Here is a 26,304-nt window from a genome sequence, read left to right as displayed (position 1 = left end):
AGAGCTGCTAAGGAATGTCAGCATATCCTGCAATACCCACAACTGTCAGTTGCCTAATCCTGAGCCAGCACATGTGTTAAGCACATGCTCCCTTCAGCAGAGGGAACACACTTGGAAGCTGACTGCAAGCACAGAAAAATTGCTCCCCAGGCATATTTGTTTTAAAAATTCTGCTATTGCCTTGAAGTTGTTTTCGTGTATTTGGTAGCCTTGCATTTACCTCCTCTGGAGTTATCTTTAGCTATCTTGCTGCATTTTTTTTTTTTATTTTTTATATCTCATTCCCCCAATAATATTAGAATTTTAAAAGCAGAAGAAAATAAAAGACTGCTCTTAGGTGTGATTTGACATCCTGCTCTACATATACTGACACTCTGAGTCTTTGTCTCCTTCCTTGCTATTTATTCTGCTACTTACTTCCCTAAAGGAAATGGGGAAAAAATCTAGACTGTACCAAGCTGTGGAGTTTGGCCATCAGGTATGAAGATGGGGAGAGGGAGGAAGGCACTGAGATATATTGTGCTATCACAAAATGCTTGTACTGCCAGTAAGTTCTTGCTCAAGGTCCATAAAGGGATGGACTGAACACTCTCTGTCCTCATCACCTTTCCTTTTCTGTGTTTCGTTTGTAATTGCCCCAGCCTCTATATCAGTTCTGTTGACCTTACAGGCTACTCTGAGTAGGTAAGTATTCTCAAAGCCCATCAGCTTTGAGAATACTTTTGCACGGAAAAGGCAACTAAACTATTGTGTCAGCATCACCTTCTTCATTAAGTTCTGCAATTTTGTTTTTAGAGCCCTCATATACTAATTTGTTCCCTTTGTAGTACAGGAATTTAAAGGCAGGACTAATTACTGGAGTTCAAAAAGCTACTTGCCCATTGAGGACTGTGGTCTGAACATGGCAAAGAAACTGGAGTAACATTACTAGTCATTAAGGCAAATCCTTATATTGTTGGTAAGGCCTCTGCTAGAAACCGGTCCCAAAATATAAGAAGGTCCAGTATTTTTTACCAAAAAAGGTTGTTAAAGATTGCTTCTTCATGGTGTAGTTACCATTCATGAAAACAGAAAGCCTTGTCCATAAAAATGTTATGATTGACAGGTCAAAACACAAAAGCTTCCTGATCCTGGTCTATGGACTGTTATTAATTTTTCATCTAATCTAAATGATTGTAGCATCATGTGACAGCAAACCACAAGAGTTTCTTCTTACAAGTTAAGTAATGTGAAGTCACTTAGCCAAGCAAAACCTATTGTGAAACCAGAGTAATTTACAAATGTTACCCTTGATGTCAGTATGAAATTTTAACTCCTGTAGACATGGCAAAAAAATTAATATGTTTCTAAAACTTTAACGTCTATCTCTAAGAAGGGGCAGATCATAGTAATGATGCAGAAGTGTGCCATCTACTTTTTAGAGACATTATGCCCTGGTGTACCTCACTACAAGATCTGCTAAATAGGAACTCAACTTTCTGTTACAAATTTTCTCAGACAATTTTCCTATGATTTGATTTTGCTAAATTCCCTAATTCACTAAATTTGCTAATTTACTCTTGCACCAAGCTGCTCACTTAAATGAATTGTTTGCACAAGTCGGACAGATGCATGTTTCTTTATGTAGTCATTTAAACAGAGATGAAGAGATTATTTGGCTCTGTGGTTATTTCACATGCATCAAGTGGGAACATTTGCTGACTTTCAAAACTAGATGCTCGTTTTCTTTGATTTGTTAAAAAGCAACTAGCCTCTTGCTATGGACTCATCAGATTAGTTCCTCTTCATTCGCTAGCACCAGCTCAGAGGAGTGATGTGTTCAGATGCACAGGTGTATGACATCCAAGAATTATGCCTAATATTTGTTCAATAAATGAAAAGTCGGTATTCCTCTGGTAAGTGCATTCTTATCAGTATTCAGTGTTGAACATCAGCTTCATGAAACTGGCAGGTAAACTACATGAAACTGGACAGACATGCTCTCTGGAGGCATAGTCAAGCTGTCAAGGTCAGAGTAGGAGCTAACTGCAAGGGAGGCAAAATCTTATCTGCAGAATGCTACCAAGTGAGGTTCTAAACTCTCACTCCAAAGAAATGAAACACTGTTGTACAGGTCTTCATTTTCTCTTTCTCCTTGAGTCACATTTTCAATAAAAGCAATGCCAGTTGTGCCAAATTTGTGATGGTATGTGATGTAACAAATCACAAGGAGACAGGCTGAGCAAGCCAAAACCACCATACTCATTTTAATTAAGATGCTTTACAGTCATTTACCCAGAGCCTTTCCAGTTGAAAGGCTGGTTACTAACGCAGGAACTATTCCCTCTACTTGCAAGGGTTGTTGAAATTGGGCCGGGGTGGCACCTGTTTTGATTTTCCACGGGTGCATACCAGCTTTCACCCGGCATTTAAAGACATGATAATGGTTTAATCATTTAATCCTTCCTGTTCTGCCTTTAATCAGTGAAAGCAGTTTAGCTATGACCGTGTTTCCAAGACTCCATAAGAAACAAAAGAACAACTATGGAACACAGAGGTTCCAGGGTTTTTTGTGGGGTTTGTTTTTGTTTTTTTCTCACCTCTTACTTGTCCTGTAGCATTCTCCATTGAACATGTGTGATTTCCTGCAGGCCTGGGAGTGGATGGGATGTTATATACAGCTACTGCAATGAGCTGACAACCGAGCTTTTCAGACACGTTGCTTCATCCAGCCATATGTTTGGTTTGGAAGGAAGGAACAGGAAGATTTCCTACACCACAGATATATTAAGAGAAGTCAGAAAATTGGACGTACGAAGCTCTATATTTTCCATTTATAATACAGTAGTTTAATAGAAGTGTATAAATCACTGAGTTAGAACACTTTAAAATGAAGCTCTGACACTCCCACTGCTTAAAGTAGCATTGTTATTTATAGATATTACATGAAGTCTGATGTTATGTTTAAGTGAGCGTTAAACAGTTCAGGCTGTTGTATTGTTGCTACGCACCGGAGAACCTCTGTCAAAGTGACTTTGGCACCACTGCGTATCCGCCTTTCTCCCTTTGTCTTCCAAACCTTTCACCAGTGTTTGCAGTTATCCATGTGCTCAGCGATGGAACAGCCTATTGTTAGACTATCGAGGGCAAAGTCACACTGGGATTTTTAAAAAAAATTTTAAAAAGCCAATTCTTTACCTTGCCTAAAAGACTGTTAAATATTAAACTGGCCATACCAAGGAGTTTAGTGAAAGCAAACACCGTGGGTTTGCTAAACTTAACCTAATAAAGTAGAAAGTTAATAGTCAGGTACAGTGTGTTTTCTGTTTTAGAAAAAAAAAAACAGTAATGACAATACTCTAGTGCAAATCAACACTGCTTTAGAATGTTTAATTAAAGAGAGTGAATATGAAGTGAAGCCTGCAAAACTCCAAAATCTGGCCACAGAGATCTTTTCATGACTTGCAGAGAACCCAAACCTCTCTGGCACTCGGGTCAGAATAGCTCCTGCTGGGGTGTATAATTCTTATAAATTATTTCTTTCATTTATTAACTGTATTTATTATTATAATTTTAAATCTTCAGACCACCCACAGAAGTTGCTGTGCTTTGTTCAGTTTCAAGCAGCAAAGGTGCCAACCAGAAAATTACGGGGTGAAATTGTGTCGTGAGGAAGCTGGAGTGGTTTCCTTTCCCATTCCCATGCAGTTATTATTCACAATTAAAAATGTGCATGCACCACAACAGATCTCGGATATGAGGACATCTCCCTAGCACTCTTTGAGAACAAAGCTGCTGATCACATATGTAAAATTTAAAAAGCAAAGTATAAAGCACAAACCACAGGAGAGCTCAGACTGCGAAGAGTTGAGAGGTCTTCACTTAGGTTGAGTGTAATGATTTGGACCTACCTCGGCACTACTAATGTGCCCTGGTAAAATCTTCTCATTGCAAGAAAAAAAACCACCTGCACCAGTTTTCTGGGCCTGATGTTTTTAAATCAAATGGTTGTGTTTCAATTTGAAAGATTTCCAAGGGAATAGGGAAGAGAAAGTAGAGGAAGAGAATACGTGAACTCACAGAATGTCTCCTTCCTCTCTGTTTGCAGTAAAAACATCTCATCCAGTACTGGTAAACTTGCTGTTTAAGTATAAAAAATAGGTGGGGAAAATCAGTGTTCATTCTAAACAAAAAACAGACCTAATATTTGAAATTCTCTAGCTACAAGAGGTTGAGTATTGTTGGAAAAAAATACTGAGAATTCATATATATTTAAGTAGGGAGTTAATAGTAGGGGGCTTTAAAATCAAAAGCAAACCAACTAAACAAAAATGCCACCACAAACAAAAACATGCTCTATGGACTGCAGTGAAAGTAATGAATCTCTGGTAAAATTACTGAAGTGTTAAAGGGATGTTTGTGGCCTATGGAAAGACAAAAGTGGCCAATAAAAGATGTCCTTCTGCTGGTGTTCAGAATGGAACAAGGAAGATAAAAGACTGAGACAAATCAAGCAGTGAGAGAGGAATAATGATCTATGGTGAAAGAAAAATAAATCTAGAGAACAACTGTAGAAGGTTTATAAAGAATCCAGTATAATAAATGCAGTGAAATAGATATGAAGGTATTTTACAGAGTATGGATCTGAAGACAATGGAAGCAGACTTGTCTTTAGGAAGAAAAATCTAAATGGAAAGAAACTTGAGTCCTCGCTTTCCAAGCGTTTTTGGGCAGAAGGCAACTTCTTCTGTCTTAGTTCTCAGATGCTGATGGCATCTGCAGTGATTCATTAGATATTGTTCCCATCATAGTTGACCAGATAGTGACAGAAATTCACAAATGGCAGTAGAAAGCCTTTTAGAACGTAGGTTTTGTCCAGTGCCCAGAAATACTCTGGCAAATACAGGATGATCTGAAGGCTTAGGGCTTATTTGTTATTCCTCTTACTCTGTTGGCATTGTGATCTCATAGGAGTCCTACATCTGCTGAAGGTCTGGGCATTGAGCTTGAGTGCACTGCTTTCAGTGGAAGTGGAGTGGGTCCATTTGCCTTTGCTGATCCTCAACACTAAATGCCCAGCTTGGTTTTGCTTAGGTCACAGCTTTTGCTTAGCATGATACTGATTTGTGTGGTTTATGTTACAATTTTCTTAAAAGAGAATTTTTGTTTTAACATGATGGACTATCTCCTTCTCTCCTTTTTTAGTGTTTCAAATAACTCAGAAATGACTGCTTTGTAGAGAAGGTTTACATAGAGAAATTCTTCTCCTGGCCGGCAGTAACTTTGAAGTTAGGTAGTGTTCAGAAAAGCATCATTCATAAAAACAGCATTAATGAAAGCTGTAATGAGACCAAAGAAAAGGGAACAATTGTGATGTTTGTACTTTTTTTTTCCACTGTAAGCAAGCAGACAGACTTTTTTTAACAACACAGTGCAAATAAGCTAGCTGATGTGTCTCAATGGGCTTTGGGATTCAGTAGATAAACAGAAATTAGCAATGCTGCAATTTGATTTATGGCAAAAGCAGTCTTCAAACAGATTTGGTTTTAGTGTGTATTGCTGTATTCTCATGAAATGGGATCTGAAAATTGGAAAGCCATGTGTGATGACAGAGGAGGAAAGTGCTATTAATCAACACCACTTTTGTTCATGTCTTCAAAGCCGTTCTGCCACCTTTTTCATTTTTATCTGTTCCTAGGTTTTCAGCTTAGCAGGCATTTATCATATAAACTGAAGTACAGTAGCAGAGTGACTTGTTCAAGATTAAGTGCTTCTATTCCTAAATTCTTTCTACTCAGAAATGTTGAATGTTTCAAGATTAAGATGTTATTTTTTCAGGACATTGCAAATTAATTAGTTATACATTAAATATAATGAATAACCTTGTATTAAAAAAAAAAAAAAGCAACCCTGATGGACTGTTATACTTTTTACTGCTTCAGATTCTGAAAAGGATCCAAAAATATGTCAGTGTTGAAATGACCTGGTATGAGAAAATTTGATGAACCAACCATTTAAACAAAAAAAAGGTGTATAAATATATTGCTTCTTTATACATAGAAAGAGTAAGCAAAAGTAGGTTTTGAGCCCATATCAGCAGGTTAATACCAAGCGTAATTATAGTACGAAAGTATTGGTTTTAAAAAGGAGTTCTCTTCCAGCTGTGTTGCCTCAGCCTGTGCATGAGTAGAGGAGGGGGTTGTAAACTAAATTTCATGGTATTGCTTTGATTAAATTGTGTAGTGCTTGGCTGTCTTACTTCTGTAAATAACACAGTATTGGCATTTCTGCTGGATTTTCTGTAGATTCACATCTTCTCTGTGAATTAGTATGCCCCTTCTGAGCAGGGAATGCATTGTTTTGCCTGAACGGTATTTGCAACTTTTCAATGGACAGAGGCTGATCAGCATTACATTAATGGAGATAATGAGAAAGAATTTTTCATCTTTTCCGTGCAAGATGATAGGAAGAATGAGAGAGGATGAATAGCACAAAGATTACCAGCTCCACGAACTAGTTTTTTTGCAAAGCTACATACCGATGCCTTGACCCTGGTGTTGGAGAGCTGCATCTTTGCAGCAGAAGTATCATCCTGCACTGTGTGATGTCTCAGTCACTGCTTTGTTGTTTGTCTCTGAGTTTCCATTCAAATCTTAATTTCACTTTTTGATTTACAAGGTTTGGCAAGGCTGCACTAAAGCCAAGACACCAAGTAAACACTCATGGTTTCTTTTGCCTGTGGTTGCAAACAAAAGGCTATGGAAATGTGGGGGGTTTTATAGCATACTTGAAAAAGAAAAAGGTATCTCCACTTGACAGGAATAACTGCTCCCATAAACTATTGTTGCTGCAGCTTGTACGTTACCAAGGTAGATATATCAATAGAAGAGAAAGAAAAGCAGAGGAATGTTTGTTTTTTCATTACCCTGGGCAACAGTATCATCTGTGCCTTTCATTTTTGTAAATGCATTTTTCGAACTCCACAAAAACTTATGTCTGTTCTACAACTCTAAAAACCTGAGTAGACATGGAAGTGTGTCTTGTGTACATTTCTGAAAATGTCAGGGTTTTATTTGTATCATAACTTTTATAAGGAGGATGTGAACATGACCTTTGGAGTGCTTTAGATTGGCAGAATCCAGTGATCTAGAGTAGTGTATAATTTTAATTTAGAAATATATTTTCCTTATACAGTACTCTATTTTAAGTTCCTGTACATGTTGTATTAATGTGTACTCTTGTTTAACCTGTTAGTAATGATGTATGATCTATTGCACTCAGTGAGAAATGTTTTGAGTAGGTATGTCATACTCTCCTGCCTCTGTTCATACACTGATATTCTTGGCTTCAACTTTTCTATCTAAAGCAAAATAATGCTTTCACAGGTTGTATATTCTTTTCCTTAACTTCTTCATCATACTGAAATTTGTCCACTACTTCTACAAGTTAGCCAAAAGCATTCTGTGTTATTTCACAGATGTTTCATAAAGTAGGTAGGACTGATTTTGTAACTTAATGGCGGAGGAGGGGGAAATGAGCGCTTTTTAATTTGTCCATTTGAGTAGGCGGGTATACATTGGACAAAGACGTTAGGCAAATGTTATTTGTTGCTTGTATTTCAGATTAATTTACTTGGTACTAAAAGATGGTCTTCTAAATGCTTTGGCACTTTTTCCCCAGTTCCTGCCAGTGGATGGACATCGAACAGTATTAAATCACCTGGAACAACTGCCTCAAGTGAAAAACCTGACACAGCACCTCAGCTAAATGAACAAGACACGTTGGTTCAGAGAGCAGAGCATATTCCAGCGGGAAAGCGCACTCCCATGTGTGCACACTGTAATCAAGTCATCAGGTTTGTACTCTTTTCTGGGCACACTCTTCGCTTGGTACAAAACTGGCTCTATGGCCAGGCCCAGAGAGGGGTGATGAATAGAACTAAACCCAGTTGATGGCCAATCACTAGTGGTGTTCCCCAGGGCTCAGTATTGGGGCCAGTCCTGTTTAATATCAATGTTCTGGACTGGGATTGAGATGACCTGTTAGTTTGCAGGTGACACCAAGTTGGGTGGGAGTGTTGATCTATATTTGGCATTGCTGAGACTGCACCTTGCACCTTGCAAAGACATTGAGGTGCTGGAACATGTCCAGAGAAGGGTAATGCAGCTTGTGAAGGGTCTGGAATGCAACTCTGATTAGGAGGAGCTGGGGTTGTTCAACTTGGAGAAAAAGAGGCTCAGTGGAGACCTTATCACTCTCTACAACTACCTGAAAGGAGGTTGTAGTGAGATGGGGATCGGTCTCTTCTCCCAGGTAACAAGTGATATAACATGGCCTCAGGATGTGACAGGGGAGGCTTAGATTGGATATTAGGAAAACTTTCTTTACCGAAAGGGTTGTCCAGCACTGGAACAGGGAAGTGTTGGAGTCATCATCCCTGGAGATATTTAAAAGACATGTAGATATGGCACTTACAGACATGGCTTAATGGTGGGTTAATGATTGGACTCGATGATCTTAAAGGTCTTTTCCCATCTAAAGGATTCTGTGATTCTGTTCATCCTGAAGGCTCTCTCACAGCAGGGCTTTGCCTTGTTTTCATGGGTTTTGAGTCTTTAATCACAAGTATTTTAAGGCTTCATTTCAATAGGGCAGAACACTTTTTTTCATGCATGGTTTCTCTAACAAAAATGAGAATACTTTGGAGGAAAAATATTGTGAACTGTATACAGTCACAGTCTTACAGCCCGTTTTACAGAGAATCAGAAAACTGGGTGTTATAGAGTAAAAGTAAAACTAAACAAAAGCAAGCAACTTCGTTTTCACTTATACACCCATTCCAGTAGAATTGGGAATATTACCTAATTGGAAACCAGAGAGTGTAGTCCTATAAAGACTATTCAAAAATGTTGATTTAGAAATCATAATTTCTAGCAGAGAAGAAGAAGAATAACAGAAGAAAAGCATGAAGTGATGTTTTAACAATTACTAGGACTGGATTAATAATAATAATTTCCTGCACCGCTAGATTTCAAGCTCTTTAATGGGCTCTCTGCCTTTGGATATTATGGTAGCTACTGTCCTTGACTTGTATGACAGGGGTAGAAAATATTAAGCAACACAAACACAAGTTTACCAAATGACATTAAGTTAAATAAATTTTGCTGAGCCCACAAGATATCCTATTGTTAGTCAGAATTTCGTATGGAGGAAGAATTGAATCTGGATTGCATTGTTCAGTCAGTGATTTCTGACGATTAGTCGTGATTGTCTCATCCAGGGAACTATAATTGTTTTTATTGCCGATGTGCAAATCATCCTCATTTTCATCTATTTCACTTTTTATTTCTTCCCAAAAATAGAGATCTTCTAGGATTATTGGAAGAAATATACTCTTTAAAAGTATTTTCTTCTTGCTTTTTCAGTCATTTTTATTGTTGAACTACAAGGGGAAAGTAATGCATTAAAGTATATCGTTGTTTATTTATCTATGCCCCATGTTTTCAGTGGACAAATACGAGATCCTGCACCATGTTTCACCATGGTTTAAGAAAGAGACCTTTTTATTAGAAAACATAAATTCTGAAAAATAAGGAGCTCTATAAGCTGTATAATTTTCATTCAGTATAATAGAAAATCCATGGGTTTTTTTACCCTCTTGAGCCCTGGATTGGATTCTACATCAGAAGCAGCAGCTAACACAAATCACTTGATCTCCAGGGTTCATTTGAGTCCAGCTTGTTTGCTTCCATTAGGTTTCTGTCTGATAGTTCACTACCAGTTCAGTTAATACCGGGTTAATTTTAGAACACTCTTTACTAATGGACCTGTGATGTTTCGGAGAAGTTATTCCTACTTCTAATGTATATGTTGAAGAAATAAAAATTTATGATCAGAATCCCTTTGAAGCAATAGAAGAAACCTATACAAATTCCCAATACAAGTGCACCTTTGCTTCTTAATCCAGTTTTTTTTGCTTTTTGCAAAATGAAAAATTACTATCAAAAAGGTATACACACTTTTGGGATGAGATTCATCTGATTCCTTGAACAGTTTGACCTGTATAATAATTCTGTCTCTAGTATGCTGACCTTTTTGTTCCCTGGGCTTTGAATTTGTGTCTAGTAAATAATATGCAAGCAACCATTCACTTTCCTTTTTGTTACAGTTATTTTACTTTAAAACCAAACATAGAAAATTGACTGTGTGCTGCATCTTTCCTGCAAGAGGCTTCATTGCCTTTTACAGCACCAGTGGTTTAGCAGGGTTTGCTTATGCTCTGTGCTGTGGGGTCTCACAGCATAGCTTACAGATGACTCGTGAGCAGTCAACCTCTCCTCTTGACCCTTAAATCACTCTCTGCTACTCCCCACTTTCCCGCTTCGATCACCATTAAAAAAGAGATGAGCTGCTGCCCTGTAAGTAGGGGAGTGTATTGTTCCATGGAGCAACAGTTACTCTGTAGTGGATACATGAGGAGAAACTGCAGAGCCCTACTTGACAGTACTTAAGCCATTGTCACCTATTGTAAGTGACACCTTTTTCATGAGTAGCAACTGATACCTACGTCTAACTTCTTTGTAATTTGCTGGTGATGTTTAAATTCTTCATATGTTAAATGCCTACTTGATTATTAAAAGCAAACATTCTTCCATTGGAGGATGAGTTGATGTGCATTAATCAATGCCAAATATGCCTTATGTTCACAGCATACAGTGAATTTGGAAGATTGCAGTGGCATTTTAATTCAAGTTTTAGCATAATTACACTTCATGCCCTCAGTGGTAGTATTACCTATGAAAAGGTAGGAGGAGGATCAAGTGACATTACATTGTACATCTGTTTTGAGAACAAAATGCATTCTGGAGTTGGTTACTTTACACTCGGGCATAGAATAACCATGGCTGGTCAAGGCAAAACCTTTCATAGAGACACCTTATAACTTTTTAATATATCTTTAATTATTCATTTAGTGATTGTCTGAAGGTTCCTTTTTTTTCCACAGCTACATTAAGTAAGCTTTTCTTTCCATGTAGAATCAAAGCTGGAGGCAAAGTAAATTTCTCTTGATCTGCTCGCTGTGACGGTCTGGCAGACTTCTGGCATTTCCTGATAAAGACTTCTGGTTCCCAGGCAGTCTTACCAAGTTCTGCACTGCAGAGTTGGCTCTTTCTTTGAAGTCCAAATGTGTTTTCACTGGATCTCCACTGAGAACATACTCTTTGGCATGTCTGCTTGTAAATGATGATTTGGCTTTCCACCTTTTCATAAAGCTTAATTGTTTCAAAAGGCAAAAGGGAAAAAGTACAAATGGTGCTTCCCTTCAGCATCTCTTGTACAGAAATTGTATACTGTGGCATTTTGAGGTGAGGAGAGGAACACAATTCCGGGACTATAGACTGCTGTATGGTTAAATGTAAAGTGAATGGCCTACCTGCCAGATGTGGAAATCCTTTTGATCTCTCTACTGCCAAATTTCAGTTCTGACTTGCTATCATAATATAAGCCACATGAGAAACTAGATTATTGGCATACTAATATAATACATCACGACCATACTGATGAAGTTATATTTAGCTACAAGTGTAAAGACATTGAAATTGCACTTATATTCCCTGTATGTTAATTCTCCTTCCAATTTTTCCCAATATCATTGCTACATGCAGAGCCCAGATGTTTGAGGTGACTACCAAATTTCTGTACATAGTGATCCTTTGGGGCATAAGATTCTGTAAATACTCTCATAAATAATCCTTTTTAAAATATAATCCCTTTTAAAATAAAATCCCTTTTAAAAAATAGTAAATCAGTGACTAGTTCGTTTTCATCTGTGAGTTCATTTCATGCGGCCTAGATGGTATTGTCAGAAGTTTGTTCAGAAATGTTTAACATGTCAAAGTAGCCTGGGATAGAGGCACATTCATAGCCAACTGTTGCCAGTTGGGTCATCTCATTTCCCATGTGGATGGTAGGAGCATGGTTTTTTAGCAGTACTTTTAAAAATATGTTCTGGTTGATGGAGGCATGTGGGATTTTTATTGGGTTTGTTTTTAAATGGAGAAGGAATGTTGAAGCCATCTGCAGCCATCTTCCTAACATTTCATCCCCCTATCTCAATGTGACTTCCTGTCACATTGCATGAGTGTGGGCATGCATGCCCTTTACTCAAATTGGGACTCTTTTTCAAATTAATACAGCAAATACCTTTCATTGCTGGAAACTATCATTTTGATGGCAAAATTATGCTGAGACTGGGAACACCTCCAAGTTCTGAATATCACGTTTCAGTGTATTTTACGTGGCAGGTGTTGGTTTGGGGTTGTTGTTTTTTTCTTTTTCTCCACGTGCTTTCGGGCAGCTTTTAGGTTGCAGGTATCATTAAGCTGCAGTATCAGCTTGACATGTTTAAACTACAGCCCGATTGAAAGTAAAATTGTATTTAGGAAGTGTTCTTCTGGACATGTGTGCACAGGGAGCCAGTCTGCTAATGGAACACCTCATAGACATTGTGCAGGGCACAGCCACAGCTGTCTGGAGACTTTGGGAAAGGAACTCTGTAGGTACACTCCCAGGCTGTTCCCCATCCGTCTGGGGTCCTGCGCACTGTCCTGAATGGCTAACCTCAACATGTCAGAGCTGTAAACTATGGAGAGCTAAATGCAGCAGATGTAAAAATTCCTTCCCCTCCTGTTGCTAGCACACTTGCTTTCCATTGCAGAGCTAACTGAGCCTATCATTTCGGTGCAGATGGCCAGAAACTCAATACTACCTAGATCCGGGAGAGCCTCTTTGGTGTCAGCCCCGTGTTAATGAATCTCTTAAATTAGCCTGTGCTGACACGGCGCACTGAGAGCACTTTGTTGTACATAAGGGCTTGTATTGTTTGATCAGTACATAACTGAAAGGGCATTGATGTAAAAAGGTGCTTGTAGAGCAGGGAGGGTATCGGGTTAGGTCAGTGTTTGCACTGCTCAGGCATCCGCTGGGAGCAGGGGGCTGGAGAGCTGCGCTCAGCCCCAGCTCCTCCTTAAAGGGCTACAGGCTGCTCTCTCCAGGAGACATTTTTCACTGCATTCTCTCCAATAATCAGAGGTGAATAGAAGAAACTGTCTCAGATTACATATATGTTCATCATCTTACAAGGCCTTTGAGTTATCCTAAATCTGTTTGAGTCCCTTGTTTTTGACTTCTCATCCTATTAAAAATACATAATGTTACCAGAGAAATTGTAGAAGAGAAATAAAAATAATTATCCTCTACCCTTAATGAAGGTGCCCTCTGTTCTCTCCCTGCTTATATTCCTATCTTGGAGTCAACATAAGCAAATTTCAAGGTGTTTTTGGGGGGGGTTGTTTGTTGTTTTTTTCCTGTTGTTTTCTTTTCGTTATTGCTATTGCTTTGTTCATATAAAAATCTTACACGAAAACGTTCTTGTAGCTTACTTGATTTCCAAAAAAATGTCTAGCAGCAGGTGGTGATATTATTACCTTACACTTCTTTTTTGCAGTGAAGTATTAGATCAGAAAAAAGTGATGCAGTTCTTGAAAGAATGACATCTTTATTGGCCTTAGAAAAAAACAGGAATTCTGGTGAGGGAGATAAACTTGAACCACAAAGATCACCTGAAACCTGTATTCTGGAAGGTTGAGTGTTAGTGGGACCTTGAAGATACCTCACTGAAGTAAATATGGCCATTAAAGAAGTTAGCATGCTGAATATATTTTCAGATGAATATAGAGACAGTGGTATATACTGGTAGTAATGACTCAGAGGTATTGTAGATTAAGCCTATTAGCAGCTTTCGCTGGAGCCAACCTAGGAGTATTTGCTGACAATATCTCTTCTTTCCGATCAGAGGACCCTTTTTGGTGGCTTTGGGAAAGTCATGGCATCCAGAGGAGTTCAATTGTGCCCATTGCAAAACCTCCATGGCTTACATTGGATTTGTGGAAGAGAAAGGGATGCTGTATTGTGAGGTCTGCTATGAGAAGTTCTTTGCCCCTGAGTGTTCAAAGTGCCAGAGGAAGATCCTCGGGGTAAGTGACCAGCAAGTGGCCTGTTTTTTGATGGGAACAATAACAACAGTGTTCAGTGAGTCTCTGCAATGAAATTCTCTTTTATCTGTCCCAGTCTGCATTCTTTCAAACATACTCTTAACATACCTTTTTAGCTCCCATCACATACAAATTGTGGTTTTGGCTCTTCTAATGTTGAACCTTTTCAACCTCTTTGAGAAAAGGTGCTGTAGTCTCCTTGGCTCTTCCAAGTTCAGCTCCTGTTTTCATGAAGCTGTTCTGTAGCTGTTTACCAAATTTTCTGATTACCAAATTTTCTGGTTACCAAATTTTCTTGAGCAAAATGTTTTTAATTGGCAGCTTTTGACAGAATGGGGGCAGAGGGGAAATAAAAAGAAATAATCCTCTTAGCTGAACTGAGCATTGAAGAACACAGTGGTTGGCTAGATGTGAAGTACTGAAATATTCCCAGTGGTAATGCAGATAGAAAGACGTGTTATCCTACTCGGCACTGATATTGCTAATTTGAGCCTGCCAGCTGATCGGCCGCTGTTTTACTGCAGACAGCAACGTGTCTGGATTCTTGTGTAACTGGGGTCATGCAGGGCTCTGGCAACACAATTCTCAAGTCATATTTGGCACTGTAGCATCTTCCAAAACAACACAGAGCAGTCATAATTTTCTATGTGATGTCTTTTGATTAACTTCACAGACTTCAGGAGAAGGCAGAGATGCTGCTTTTCTTTTTTCAGGGGACTGTTGTAGGTGAGATCGTAATTAAAATTAAATAAGTGAACAAATGAGTTGTTAAACCGGTCCAACTCTACGCTGAACCTTCCAAAAACCCCGAAAGATTGCTCATGAAAAATAAGTAGATGTACCATAAATAAAGCACCTCATTAAGTTTAACATCGCAGAACTTTTGTGCACAACCCACTTTCAAAGTAGCAGTAGGAAACAAAGTATTCTTGAAATGAATCAAGTGTGGAGGCATGGTTACCACAATCTAGTCATCACATCAAAATAATGTGTTCATAACACTTTTTCTAATCCCCACAGGAAGTAATAAATGCTTTGAAACAAACTTGGCACGTTTCCTGCTTCGTGTGTGTGGCCTGTCATAACCCCATCCGCAATAATGTCTTCCACTTAGAAGATGGTGATCCCTACTGTGAGACGGGTAAGAAGCAACATAACCAAAGTTTACTGCAGCTGTGTGGGGAAGCAGAGATCAATAAGGCTGGGAAAAAAATAAATTCTTTTTCTCAAGCCTCACATCAGAACTGCCCCAGCAGATTCATGTAACTTTGATATGTCGATTCAAAGTAGCAACAACTGCTGTAGACAACACTTTGGGTTTGCATCAGGAGAAGCTGATGAAGATTTCTTCATCAGCTTTGGCAGCAGCAGGTTTCATGTCACTGATTTTACCTTTTCTTGTGAAACCCTCAGCTGTAGGTATCAGCGATACATCAGAGTGTTAATTTTAGGGTGACTTTCTAGTTTAAAATAATCTGAAGTTTATGTAAATCTACTTATTTACTAAACACAAGCAAATGCCAGTGTAGTAATGCGTTTTACTCTGAATAGCCTCATTCACAGCCTGAGGGACTTCCAAGAGAAAGCAGTCTGTCCAGGTAGTTTTCTGCAGGATCAAGGATAACATCTGTTGTACATACACTTGGGATAAAAAAAAAACAAAACAGGCTGTCAGGAAAAATACGGTGAAACAATTATAGCACTCGAAAGCCTGATGAGCAATATTACATGAATGATGTGGCTTAGAAGTTCAGAGGGATTCTGGATTGTTTTTTAGCACTTCCAGCTAATTATAACTTTTTTTATAGAATCATAGAGTGGTTTGGGTTGGAAGGCACCATAAAGATCATCTAGTTCCAATATCACATGCCATGGGCAGGGACACCTTCCACTAGATCAAGTTGCTCAAAACCCCACCAAATCTGGCCTTGAATACTTCCAGGGATGGGTCATCCACAGCTGCTCTGGGCAACCTGTTCCAGTGCCTTACCAGCCTCACAGTGAAGAATTTCTTCTTAATATCCAATCTAAACCTGGTTTTTTTCAGTTTAAAACCATTCCTCCTTGTCCTGTTTCTACATGCCCTTGTGAAAAGTCCCTCTACAGCTTTCTTGTAGGCTCACTTCAGGTACTGTAAGGCTGCTGTAAGGTCTTGCTGAAGCCTTCTCTTTGCCGGGCTGAACAACCTCAACTCTCTCAGCCTTTCTTCGTAGGAGAGGTGCTCCAGCCCTCTGAGCATCTTTGTGACCTTCTCTGGACTTGCTCCAGCAGGTCCATGTCCATCTTATCTTGGAAGCCCAGTAGCTTGATGCAGGGCTCCAGGTGGGGTCTCACCAGAGCAGAGTAGATGGGGCAGAATCCCCTCCCTTGTCTACTGACCACTTCTCCTGTGATGTAGCCCAGGATACTTTTGGCTTTCTGGGCTGCAAGCGTACATTGCCAAGTCATGTTGAGCTTCTTGTCAACCTATTATTATTAATATGAACAGTTTTTATTTATGTTGATTTCCTAATTTGCTTTCCTACCCCTCTGGCCTAGGAAAGAAAGAAATAATTTGTAAAACAATTCCTTTTAAAATGGCAAAGAGACAAAAATGTATCAAAATTATCTGCTTTCACACTGCATGCTGTTTACATCTGTGTTGGAACTGACAGTTGGACCCTTTTTATCGTTTTCCTTCTACTCTTAGGAGCATTACAGTTTAACTAGAGGTAGAAATGGATTGACCAGGAAATGACTTAGCATGAAATACTGATGACCTCTTTGGAGCTAAGATTTCCTTCTGGGCTGATCCCACAGTTGTTTGCAGCGGGTGCCATGGAGAATGCTAGGTGCTGTAAGGATAAAGAAAGCAGGCAAAATTTATCCAAAATTTCTGTTGTCAGAGCAGCTTTAATGAGGTGTTGGCAGATACAAAAGGACACAGTAGGTTATTGCTAACTTGGTGACACAAGTAGGGGAACGTGTTGCTCCTATTGAATCCGTGGAGCAGCAGAGGATACGGGTATACAAGCAGCATCCTCCAATGTGACAGCATGGTGAAATTTCATCCTGAAGCAATCTGAAGCCCCTAATCCTGGAACCATTTGATGATTCAAAAATAGTACTGGAGGAATCAATAACTCCCCTTTGGGTGGAAAGCTTGTGACCGGGTTTGTTCTGTTAAGGTTCAGTTCTTGTTCCTGCCACCAAATAATCCATATGTCATGCGGTGCATTGATTTGTGCTACTGTTACAACTCCTGTGCACAAATGTGCGTATTTCAATACTGTGACCAGGAAAAACTGTGATAAAATGTCAAGTATACTACGCTTCTTGCAGAGTTTATTTCTAAGATAGAAAGTTGCTAGCACAAGTTAATGTAGACACATTCTGTGAGGTGTTATTGGCAGCGATACTTTGTAATGGCTCTGGTTCTCTAACTAGATGTTAATTTGAAATATATTAATTCTTCAAAGACTTTCGGTCCAGCTGGAGTTATGAGTCTAAGACTAATTTTAAAGAAATAAAGAGTAAATGTCATTTCCAACTTTCCTGCTTCCTAGTGTAAAGGAGGGTTCTAATTTTAAATCTGTATTTGAAATTATAACAGCATCAGCTATTAGTATTAAGGGTGTTTAATCTGAAAAATGTTCTGGGTTTGGATGTCAGGGCTAAAATTAAATTAAAAGTCCAAATATCTACCACTTTGAACTTTTTTTAAGTGCAGAGTTAGTAACCTAGTTTTGAAAATGCAGTATGCAGGAAGTACTGATATGTCACCATATGAGAAGTCTTACTTGCAAGACTTCTGTGGTGTCGCAATTCAAGAATGCAAAAGCAAAAGAAAGCTGATGCCCTTCATTCTGCCTTATCTATTGCCCTTTCTTCAAAAGAAAAGCGAATAAACTTATCAGCACAAACCACAGGCCAACTTATAAAAGGCTTTAACTCCTGGCACCAGGAAAATATCAGTAAGATTCTGTGTGAACGCAAAGGCAAAGACCTGAAACAGTATGGTCAGGAGATCATGTCCTTCAGGGGTTTTGCACAAGCACGTCCTAACATTTGATATTTTTATGGTCTTTCTTCTGCTTAAAACATTTGCAACTCATCCCAGTAGCATGGATTAATGAAGGTGATCAGTGAAGCAGCTTCTTGCCACTGGCAGCCAGAGGGCTTTGCTTTTCCAGAGCACTTGTGTTTCCTATCCTGTTGATACGTCTCCTGTGATAGTGCGTTTTGAGGGAGATCATCACACAAAACACAGTCTCACTAAATGAAAACAGGACTTTGCTCTTGGACTTGACACATTTTATAATCCTCCACTGACTCTGCTGCAGTAAGCACTAGAACTTCAGCAGATCTGTAGCAGATCTGTATAATCTAGAGAGAAACAAAATCCACTTCTACCCCTTTTCTCATTCCTTATATATCTCCTTTGAAAACAACCCCTGGCATCTAATTTCTCTGTCAGAGCAGAGTGTTACTATGGCAGTAACACTTACTTACTGGTAGATGGAGTCCAAAGCTTCATTATGTCTGTCAGTCTGTAGTTCATCTTACAAAGACATAATGTTTGCATGATGTGTGCTGATCCCAAATGCTCTCATGCACGAATGCTGTTGTCTTCTGTGCAGGAATAAATCGTTTCCTTTCTAGAATGGGGTGTTCGAGAGTTGAAATAAGTGAAAAAGACCAGACAACTTGAGGTGAAATTTAGACCTGCACAGGTGGGCAGCAAAGGAGTGACTTGCAGCCCTTGAGATGGGGCAAAAGCAGTGTCACACACCAAGACTGTGGGGATAGGGGTGAGTTGTCAGTGGCTCCCACCCAATTTTATACATGTATTTTGTTCTCTTAGTCTGCTCTGCTCTCTCTTTTTGAAGCTCTGCTTGGTTGAGAAATACAAACGGTTCAGTGCCATTTGTTTTAGTCCCTGCTGCTCCCTGATACTCCTAGAGGAGTTTTTATCTGCTAAGTCCAGGAAGCCTTCAGAGGCTCCAAGTCAATCCAGTGCTTAAAAATGAATGGTGCACATACACTTCAGAAAGTCTGGTCGCTAATAACCATCCTGACACCCTAGAGATACTTTTTGTTAAATGTAATAAATATATTGCCTTTCAAAGTTTTCAAAGGGTCAGTCTTGCTTTTCTGCATATGCTTTAAAATCTGTTTGTATCTCTTTGCAGATTATTATGCCCTCTTTGGTACCATGTGCCATGGGTGTGAATTCCCCATTGAAGCTGGAGACAGGTTTCTTGAGGCTCTGGGCCACACTTGGCATGACACTTGCTTTGTATGCTCCGTAAGTAAAGCTAGTCTACATTTTAAACAACCCTGTGGCAGCAGTGCTTGTGCTAACCTGACCAATATGGGAGTTAACAGCTCTAACCTCTTTCAATCCCCTGGGCCCAAACAAAAAGTTATTTGGAAGGTGTGTTGCTATTGTAAGCCTTTGGCACAGGTCCAAGAGAAGTTGTCCCGGATTGCAACCATGTGTCCTAGCATTTAACCCATGACGTTTACTTCTTTGGAGAAAGTGTTGGAGGTCATACAGGAATGGGCTGCGTTTCCAAAGTAGCAAGAGTGCTTTTGACATAAAGACACTGTAGCCAAGGTATTGCCTGCTAATATTGTATGACCAAAAAAAAACAACCAACAATCCTAATCTTAATGATTGGGTTGGGTTTGTTTTGTTTGTTTTGTTTTTTAATGCTGAACCTAACTCTGCTCCCAGTTAGAAACCTGTTGTCTTAAAGAAAGATTATGCTTACCAACCACTAGTATTACATCAAAAAGAGTATCCTTAAGAAAAAGGTAATTCTTATTCTTTTAATATATTTGTGCATATAACAATACCATGATTTGGCATTCTGAATAATTGTGGTGAAATTCATCCATCTGAATTGGGTGATCTGGTTTTTTTTTATCCCATTTCAGGTATGTAGTGACAGTTTGGAGGGCCAGACTTTCTTCTCCAAGAAGGACAAGCCACTGTGCAAGAAACACGCTCATTCTATCAACATCTGATGCTCGGAGCTCATTGTGTGTAACAAATGTACTGAGCAGAAAGGTTAAAATGTCCATGTTCAATAATTGGTTAAAATTATTTATATACAATTTTTCTAAAATGGAAGAGAGATGGGGAAACTTTCAGAGGTATTGTAAACTAATTTTTCAGAGCATTTATCATTAAGATTTTGCTTCATAAAAAGAGAGGAATCAGGAACTGCACCCAAGCCAAACAATTAGAGTGCCTTTACCTCTACACTTGGCACATTACTGTACTAGTTTCATGATTTTATGACCACATTTATATCTGTTTCAGTATGAGAAGTGAAGTATCTATAAAAATAAATACCTGATATTAGAAGTCTCGGTTTTGCTGCTCTTGAACAAATAAAAGGAGATTGGATTCAGCAATCCAGATTGCTTTATTGCAGTGATGTTTTTAAAGTGTGTCTAAAAATATTGCAGCTAAACTCCATTAAAAGGGACACAAAGCAAAGGTTACACAAAATTTATAATTCAGAAACTAATATTTTTATCTGATATTCATATACATAAAGCCTCCTGCAACACTACATGTACCTGTGCCTTTGCACTTAAATTTCTGATGGGTTTGCAAGGGACAGAGATTTTTACAAAGCAGTTAAGTGGGCCAGTGGCTATACTGGTGAAAAAGAATAGTTTAGAAGATGCCACTTAGAAGAAAACATAAATGGGATGCTCTTCCTTAACTCATGTATTATCAGAACACTGGCCAAAAAATCCTGCTGCTGAAGGTGTGCTGACAGGATGGAAATGTCAGATCAGATCTTAAGGTAACAGGGATTTACACTCTTCTGTTTGCAGTTCAGGTTTTAGAAAGCTTTAAGTGCCTTTCTCCTTTAAGGAAAGGGGAAATTGCACTGAATCTGTAGGTAACAGTGTTTTATATCCAGAATGTGAGATTCTGGTATTGAATGAGGACAACTGCTGAAGTGCAAATGAGGACATTGTTTTTCTCTCAGTACATTCTTTACCATGTAGCTCATGAATATGTATATTGGTGGTGTGCCAGGTAAAATACTGAAAATTTAACTTTCTTGCTCAGCTGTTTTGATTTTTATTAGTTTGGGTTTTATTTCTCTCTTTTCTTTGAGATGTAGGGAATATATTGTTGAATAATACTACATTGAGTTAAGCAGCCCAGTATCTCAGATCTTGGAAGGGAGCAGAGAGACAATGCTGTCATTATGCATTTACTGTGAGCCAGGAGACTAACCAATTCTGTGGCTTAATATGAATTTTGCATCCACACAGAGAGTCAGCACAAGGCCTGTGCACCAGCTAAGTCCCTACTTAACTTCAAATTAGGGCTTAAGTGGTATGGAGCAACTGTAAGCAGATAGGGAAAAGGTGGTGCCCCTCTGCACAGGGTGAATTTTGCTCCAGCAGAATTGCACAACAGAGAAGGGGGTCCTCTTGGGATCAGAGCAGATTCCTGAAGGAAACTGAATTTACATGCTATTTTATTCAGCTGAGATATCAGGGCTGAATTGTTAGTCTTTAGTACTCTGTCTAATAGACATTAAAAAAAACATTTAGTGTTGTTGTTGGGAGGAGGGGCAGAGGGGGAGGGTGTCTTGATACAAAGGACAGTTTTATCCATAAAACCATGGGGAAAAATCACAAAAAATCACCATGGTTGACTAAAGCAATTGTAATGAGGAACATCAGCAAAAGAGGAGAAAAGAAAACCAAAATTGCTGTACTTAAATATGAAAAGATATTTGACTTTCTTATTAATTCAGCAGGACAGGTTCACATTGTGGGGCTGTTTCACTTTATTTCCTGAAGTTGTTTTTCTTCAATACTACCATGTTTCTTTTTTTAAGTTCTGGTGGTACAGAAGAAATTTGGTAAATTTGGTAAATATTTGTAAATAAGAAGAAATTTAGTGGTACGGTATAAAACTGTTTAAAATGTTTACACTCTCGTTGATGTACCCTTCTGTGAGTTTGGCTGAAAATCAGAAGGGTAGAAGCAGACTGGACAAAATACAGTAATATATAAGCCAGGTTGCTTTTGAAATTAAGTGGAATGTGGAAAAATGAAACCTGGAGACTAGGTTTCAGTGGAACTATATTGCACATGTGTGAGGAAAGAGGGTGGAAATGCACAGGATAAGGCCTTCAGTAATTTCTGCAATTCAAACCTTGCTATTTTAATGTAAGATAGAAACTTCTAAGTTTGTCCTTAAAATCCAATTAAATTTTGTTTAGTTTCATAATTTTAATTGGAATTGTATTTTTTAATCTATGTGCTCTAGGGTTTGAAATTTTTCAGTTGTTAATGAATTTGAGGACAAAAGCCTGAAAGGCTTCAATAGAACTGCTTCATGTAGCTGCTTTGCCTTTTAATTTCTGCTTTTATCTGTTTGTTTAAAATTTAAAAGGAAGCATAGAGTCACTGATACATAATGAATATTTAATGGCTTTACCAAATTATATAAATCAACTAAAAGGAACATAATTTTTATCGTTATTTTAATAAGTGAGATTATAGTAGAGCACTTTATAATAATGCCATATTTCTCACTGAATATTTATTACTTTTTTTTTTTTATTTAGAACTATTTCATCCTGGTATCTTTGTATTTTGTTTTATTTTTAAGCCTGCCTTTACCTCTAGGATCTTTTGGGGTGTGAGTGTGTGTATGTGTGCATGTTTATATATACTTTCTCTATACATGCACACATATACATGTACATTGAGAGACATACATATATACGTGTATTTGAATGCAGACTTGACGTAGCAAAAGTCAGCACAGTTCCATCAGTGTGGGATTTCGTGAGACTCCCAAGTGTTTTTCATACAACACATGTATAACATTCATGTTTTGAGGGAATGTTAGAAAGTCAGGAGAGACGTGTTTGTAACATAACTACTGTAGCTTTTTGCATGCATTTTCAGTCAGTAATTGTTTTTCTTCCAAAACTGCCTATAAGAGAATGGGGCTTAACTTTGTTTGAAGGTAGAAGGTCTTTGTAAGTGAATAATTGATTCACAATGACAGTTTCAGCATATTGTAACTAAATAATTCAGGATTATGTGTAAATATAAATGCTTAATATAACATGCAATAAACATAAAAGCAAAAGTTGAATTGTGTTTCAGTGTGTATTGGTCTGTTCAATTGTGTACCTAATTCTTCACAGGGCTACTTGCATCATCTGGCCATGTGAGCTGCTTTGCAAACATTATTTTATGCTGATCTACTAGCTGTTAAGTCTCAGTGATTTCTTTGCTTGTGTTTAATAGTCTTTGGCATCAAATTTTGGCTGTTCACATTTGCAAATTTAATTATGATTGAAAAACATAACAAGCAAATAAACCCTACTCAAAACCTGAAATTCTCTATCTGTCCTCAGTTATTTTGTGATTGCTGGATGTTTTCTTTTCCTGAATCATAGTCAGTAAAAGAAAGCCATGATTGTATACAGCAGATTGGAGAAGGTGATCCTTCTTTGCTCAGCCTTGGTGAGACACATCTGGAGACCCGAGTCCTGTGCTGGTCTCATCCGTACAGGAGACATGGCTGTACTTGAGTAAAAAACTAGGAAGATGATTAAGGGCATGAAGCATTTTTCATACAAAGAGAGGCTGAGAGAGCTGGGACTGTTCAGCATGGAGAAGAGAGGGCTCAGGGGAAATTTCATTTATACAAATATCTGGACAGGGGAGTCAAGAAAATGGAACCAGACTTGGTTCAGTGGTAGATAGTGACAGAACAACTGTGAGGATGGTCAAACACTGCCACAGGTTGCCTAGAGAGATTGTGGAGTCTCTGTACTTGGAGATACTCAAAACCCAACTGGACACAGCCCTTGGACTAGTCAAGGTCCTCCATCTCTATAGGTCCCTTCCAATCTTGGTGAGTCTCTGATTCTCCATCTTTTCTCAAGATGGATTTAAAGATGTAAATAGTCTATTGATTACTGTAGACTATATAACAGTGTAAAACTCTATCTTGGCCAATTACTATTTATTTGGTATCTTTACTTCATTCTACTGCCCATCTAGAATAATTTGCAATGTTTGTTTAGAAGTGTTTAATATTTTTCCTAAGTTGACACTGTCCAAGGAAATACTGCCTACTCTGGCAAGCATTCCCTGATACTGTACTTAGCCTTGGCACCCAGCAGTCTCCACTTTCATCGTGGGATACTTAACTTTCTACTATAACATGGCCAATTACTTCATGATAATACTAGTCTGGTAAGAATCTCCTTAGCTGAGTATCTCTTAACTAAGCCAATGCACTGTTGTTTTCTACCTTTATTGACACAAGCAAAGGAAAACACTGCACACAGCTCTATAAGATTTAGAGGCAGCTTTACAGAAAACTTGCCTCCCCTTCAGTGTTTAGGCTATGAACGAGACAAATGCAAGTCTATTTGCAAACAGTATATTAAGCTCCAGAAGCCAAACTTTTAAAGGCATCAAGTCTACATTTGACGTTTTAATGGCAAAGGTTTGGTTTCTATCAATCACAACGTCATGTAACATTAAAATGCACCGACAAGAAAAAAAGAAATCTGTCATTCATTCATTAAGATGCTGTAATCCAGTGTAAGATTTATAGGCTTAAAACTCAATGGTGTGTTTTCACAATAAATCCACTTTCACTGCTCAGCACAGAACAAATCTCTCTGTCACTCAAAATATTTGCTGGTCAAAATGCCCTGTATGAGATCTTCAAAGGGTTTCTCACAAAATTGCATATAAATCCTTTTACCAGCAAAGACTTAATTTAGGTTCAAGTTTTACTTTCTTGGGACATTGGTTAATATCTTGGGCTCAGACAAGATCTTGGTTATATCAAAAACACATAGAGCCTAATTTATTATTAGCAGTCTGGTGTTAATTAGGGGGAATTACCAGAAATAGTTTGCTTGATGGAAATTTATTATGGGATCACACTTTACTGATGGCAAAATAGGAGTCACTGAAAGAGTGCAGCTCCTTCTCATAACTAACTAATTAATAAGGTGCCAAAATTCCTCTGAGAAGGTTTGGTCCTAACTATGGGAACCTTACAGAGCAAATGGTTCCTATGCAGTATTTAAAATTTAAAAGAGGAAAAGAGGGAGGAGAAAAAGCTGCCCAGCAGAAGTCTCAAAAGTGGTATGGCTTTTTCTTGAATTTATGGAAGAAAATATTTAGCTGCGTTTCCAAGCTCATTAAAGAATGGCTTTTCTCAGACAGAAAAACAACAGCTAGTTTATAATCTCATTTGGTATGCTTGAACTTGGTTTTCAGTTTTACTTGTGCATACTGCACGCTACAGCTTGTAATTTTATGAATTGGGCTTATAATGAGCTTTTATATTACTCTTTATTGCTTTGCCTAATGGTCTTTTTCATCACCATTTGCCATGGAAGTTGAGGTTGGCATAGATAGGAAACTGAAAATAGAGCAAATCTCTGATAACCCCCAATCTATTTTGTGTATGGCAGTTTGGGGATAGAAAACCACTGTCTGTTTTTAGGGATGTCATGAAAGTTGTGTGAGAATGGAATGTTATAATAAGGTGAAGTGGAAGCAAAAATGTCTCTGAAGAAATTTAAGATCACCATACTAAAATTTACACATGGGAGATTTGGAATAAAAGATTTTCCATAAGATTTTCTTTTTAAATATTTCAGATGGGAGGGTATGCAAGTTGTAATAAAGCACTTTTGTATTTACACTGGAAATGCCTTAAACTATTTAAAAATATCCAGTATTTTGGATATGCTTTAGAAGGTTTCTCCTATACTGTAAAAATAAGGATTGTGTCATTGTGCTCTGAGTAATATTCACACTTTACATAGGATCACAGTTGTTTCCTTTTCAGTACTCATGCCTTTGCTTTGCTTTTTCTTACTGCTCAGCAGTGCCATTGTTTGTTTTAAAGTATTTCAGTACAAGATAATCCTGTCAGGTGTGTCCCTTATTTCTCTTTGTGATGCATCAACGAAATGTCAAATGTTCCTTTGGTAAATATAAACTTGCACTAAATTTTGGCACTCTTTCCAAAGTGTCAAGTTTTCCCACCCAGAAGTTTCCGCTGGAAAAATAACTCAAGATACTAGACCAAAACAGTAATTATATCACACATAAAGTCTTTATTTCCCTTGAAATCCATTAAGCAAAAGGAAACACATAAAAACAAGCGTAGGGCCAAAATCATTGATATCCTGAGCAGATACAGCCTCACTGATTTCAACTTATTCCTCTCTAAATAAAGAAACATGCG

The 26,304-nt window shown here is 38.3% G+C and overlaps 1 protein-coding gene across 1 annotated transcript in view; it reads left to right on the top strand.

The window, feature by feature from the left end:
• LOC108639888 (PDZ and LIM domain protein 5-like) overlaps nucleotides 1-23,416 on the top strand; it is a 29,416-nt gene extending 6,000 nt beyond the window's left edge. Inside the window, exons 3-7 of the mRNA XM_018073600.3 lie at nucleotides 7,660-7,834; nucleotides 13,835-14,015; nucleotides 15,054-15,174; nucleotides 19,205-19,320; nucleotides 19,956-23,416. Of these exons, the coding sequence (XP_017929089.2) occupies nucleotides 7,660-7,834; nucleotides 13,835-14,015; nucleotides 15,054-15,174; nucleotides 19,205-19,320; nucleotides 19,956-20,045 (683 nt within the window). The 3' untranslated portion in view covers nucleotides 20,046-23,416. The remainder of the gene's footprint in view (nucleotides 1-7,659; nucleotides 7,835-13,834; nucleotides 14,016-15,053; nucleotides 15,175-19,204; nucleotides 19,321-19,955) is intronic.
• Nucleotides 23,417-26,304: the final 2,888 nt, after the last annotated feature.

This window comes from Manacus vitellinus, unplaced genomic scaffold, assembly GCF_001715985.3.
Source record: "Manacus vitellinus isolate BGI_N305 unplaced genomic scaffold, ASM171598v3 scaffold_0_pilon, whole genome shotgun sequence".
NCBI lineage: Eukaryota > Metazoa > Chordata > Aves > Passeriformes > Pipridae > Manacus > Manacus vitellinus.
This window is presented reverse-complemented; position numbering and strand designations above follow the sequence as displayed.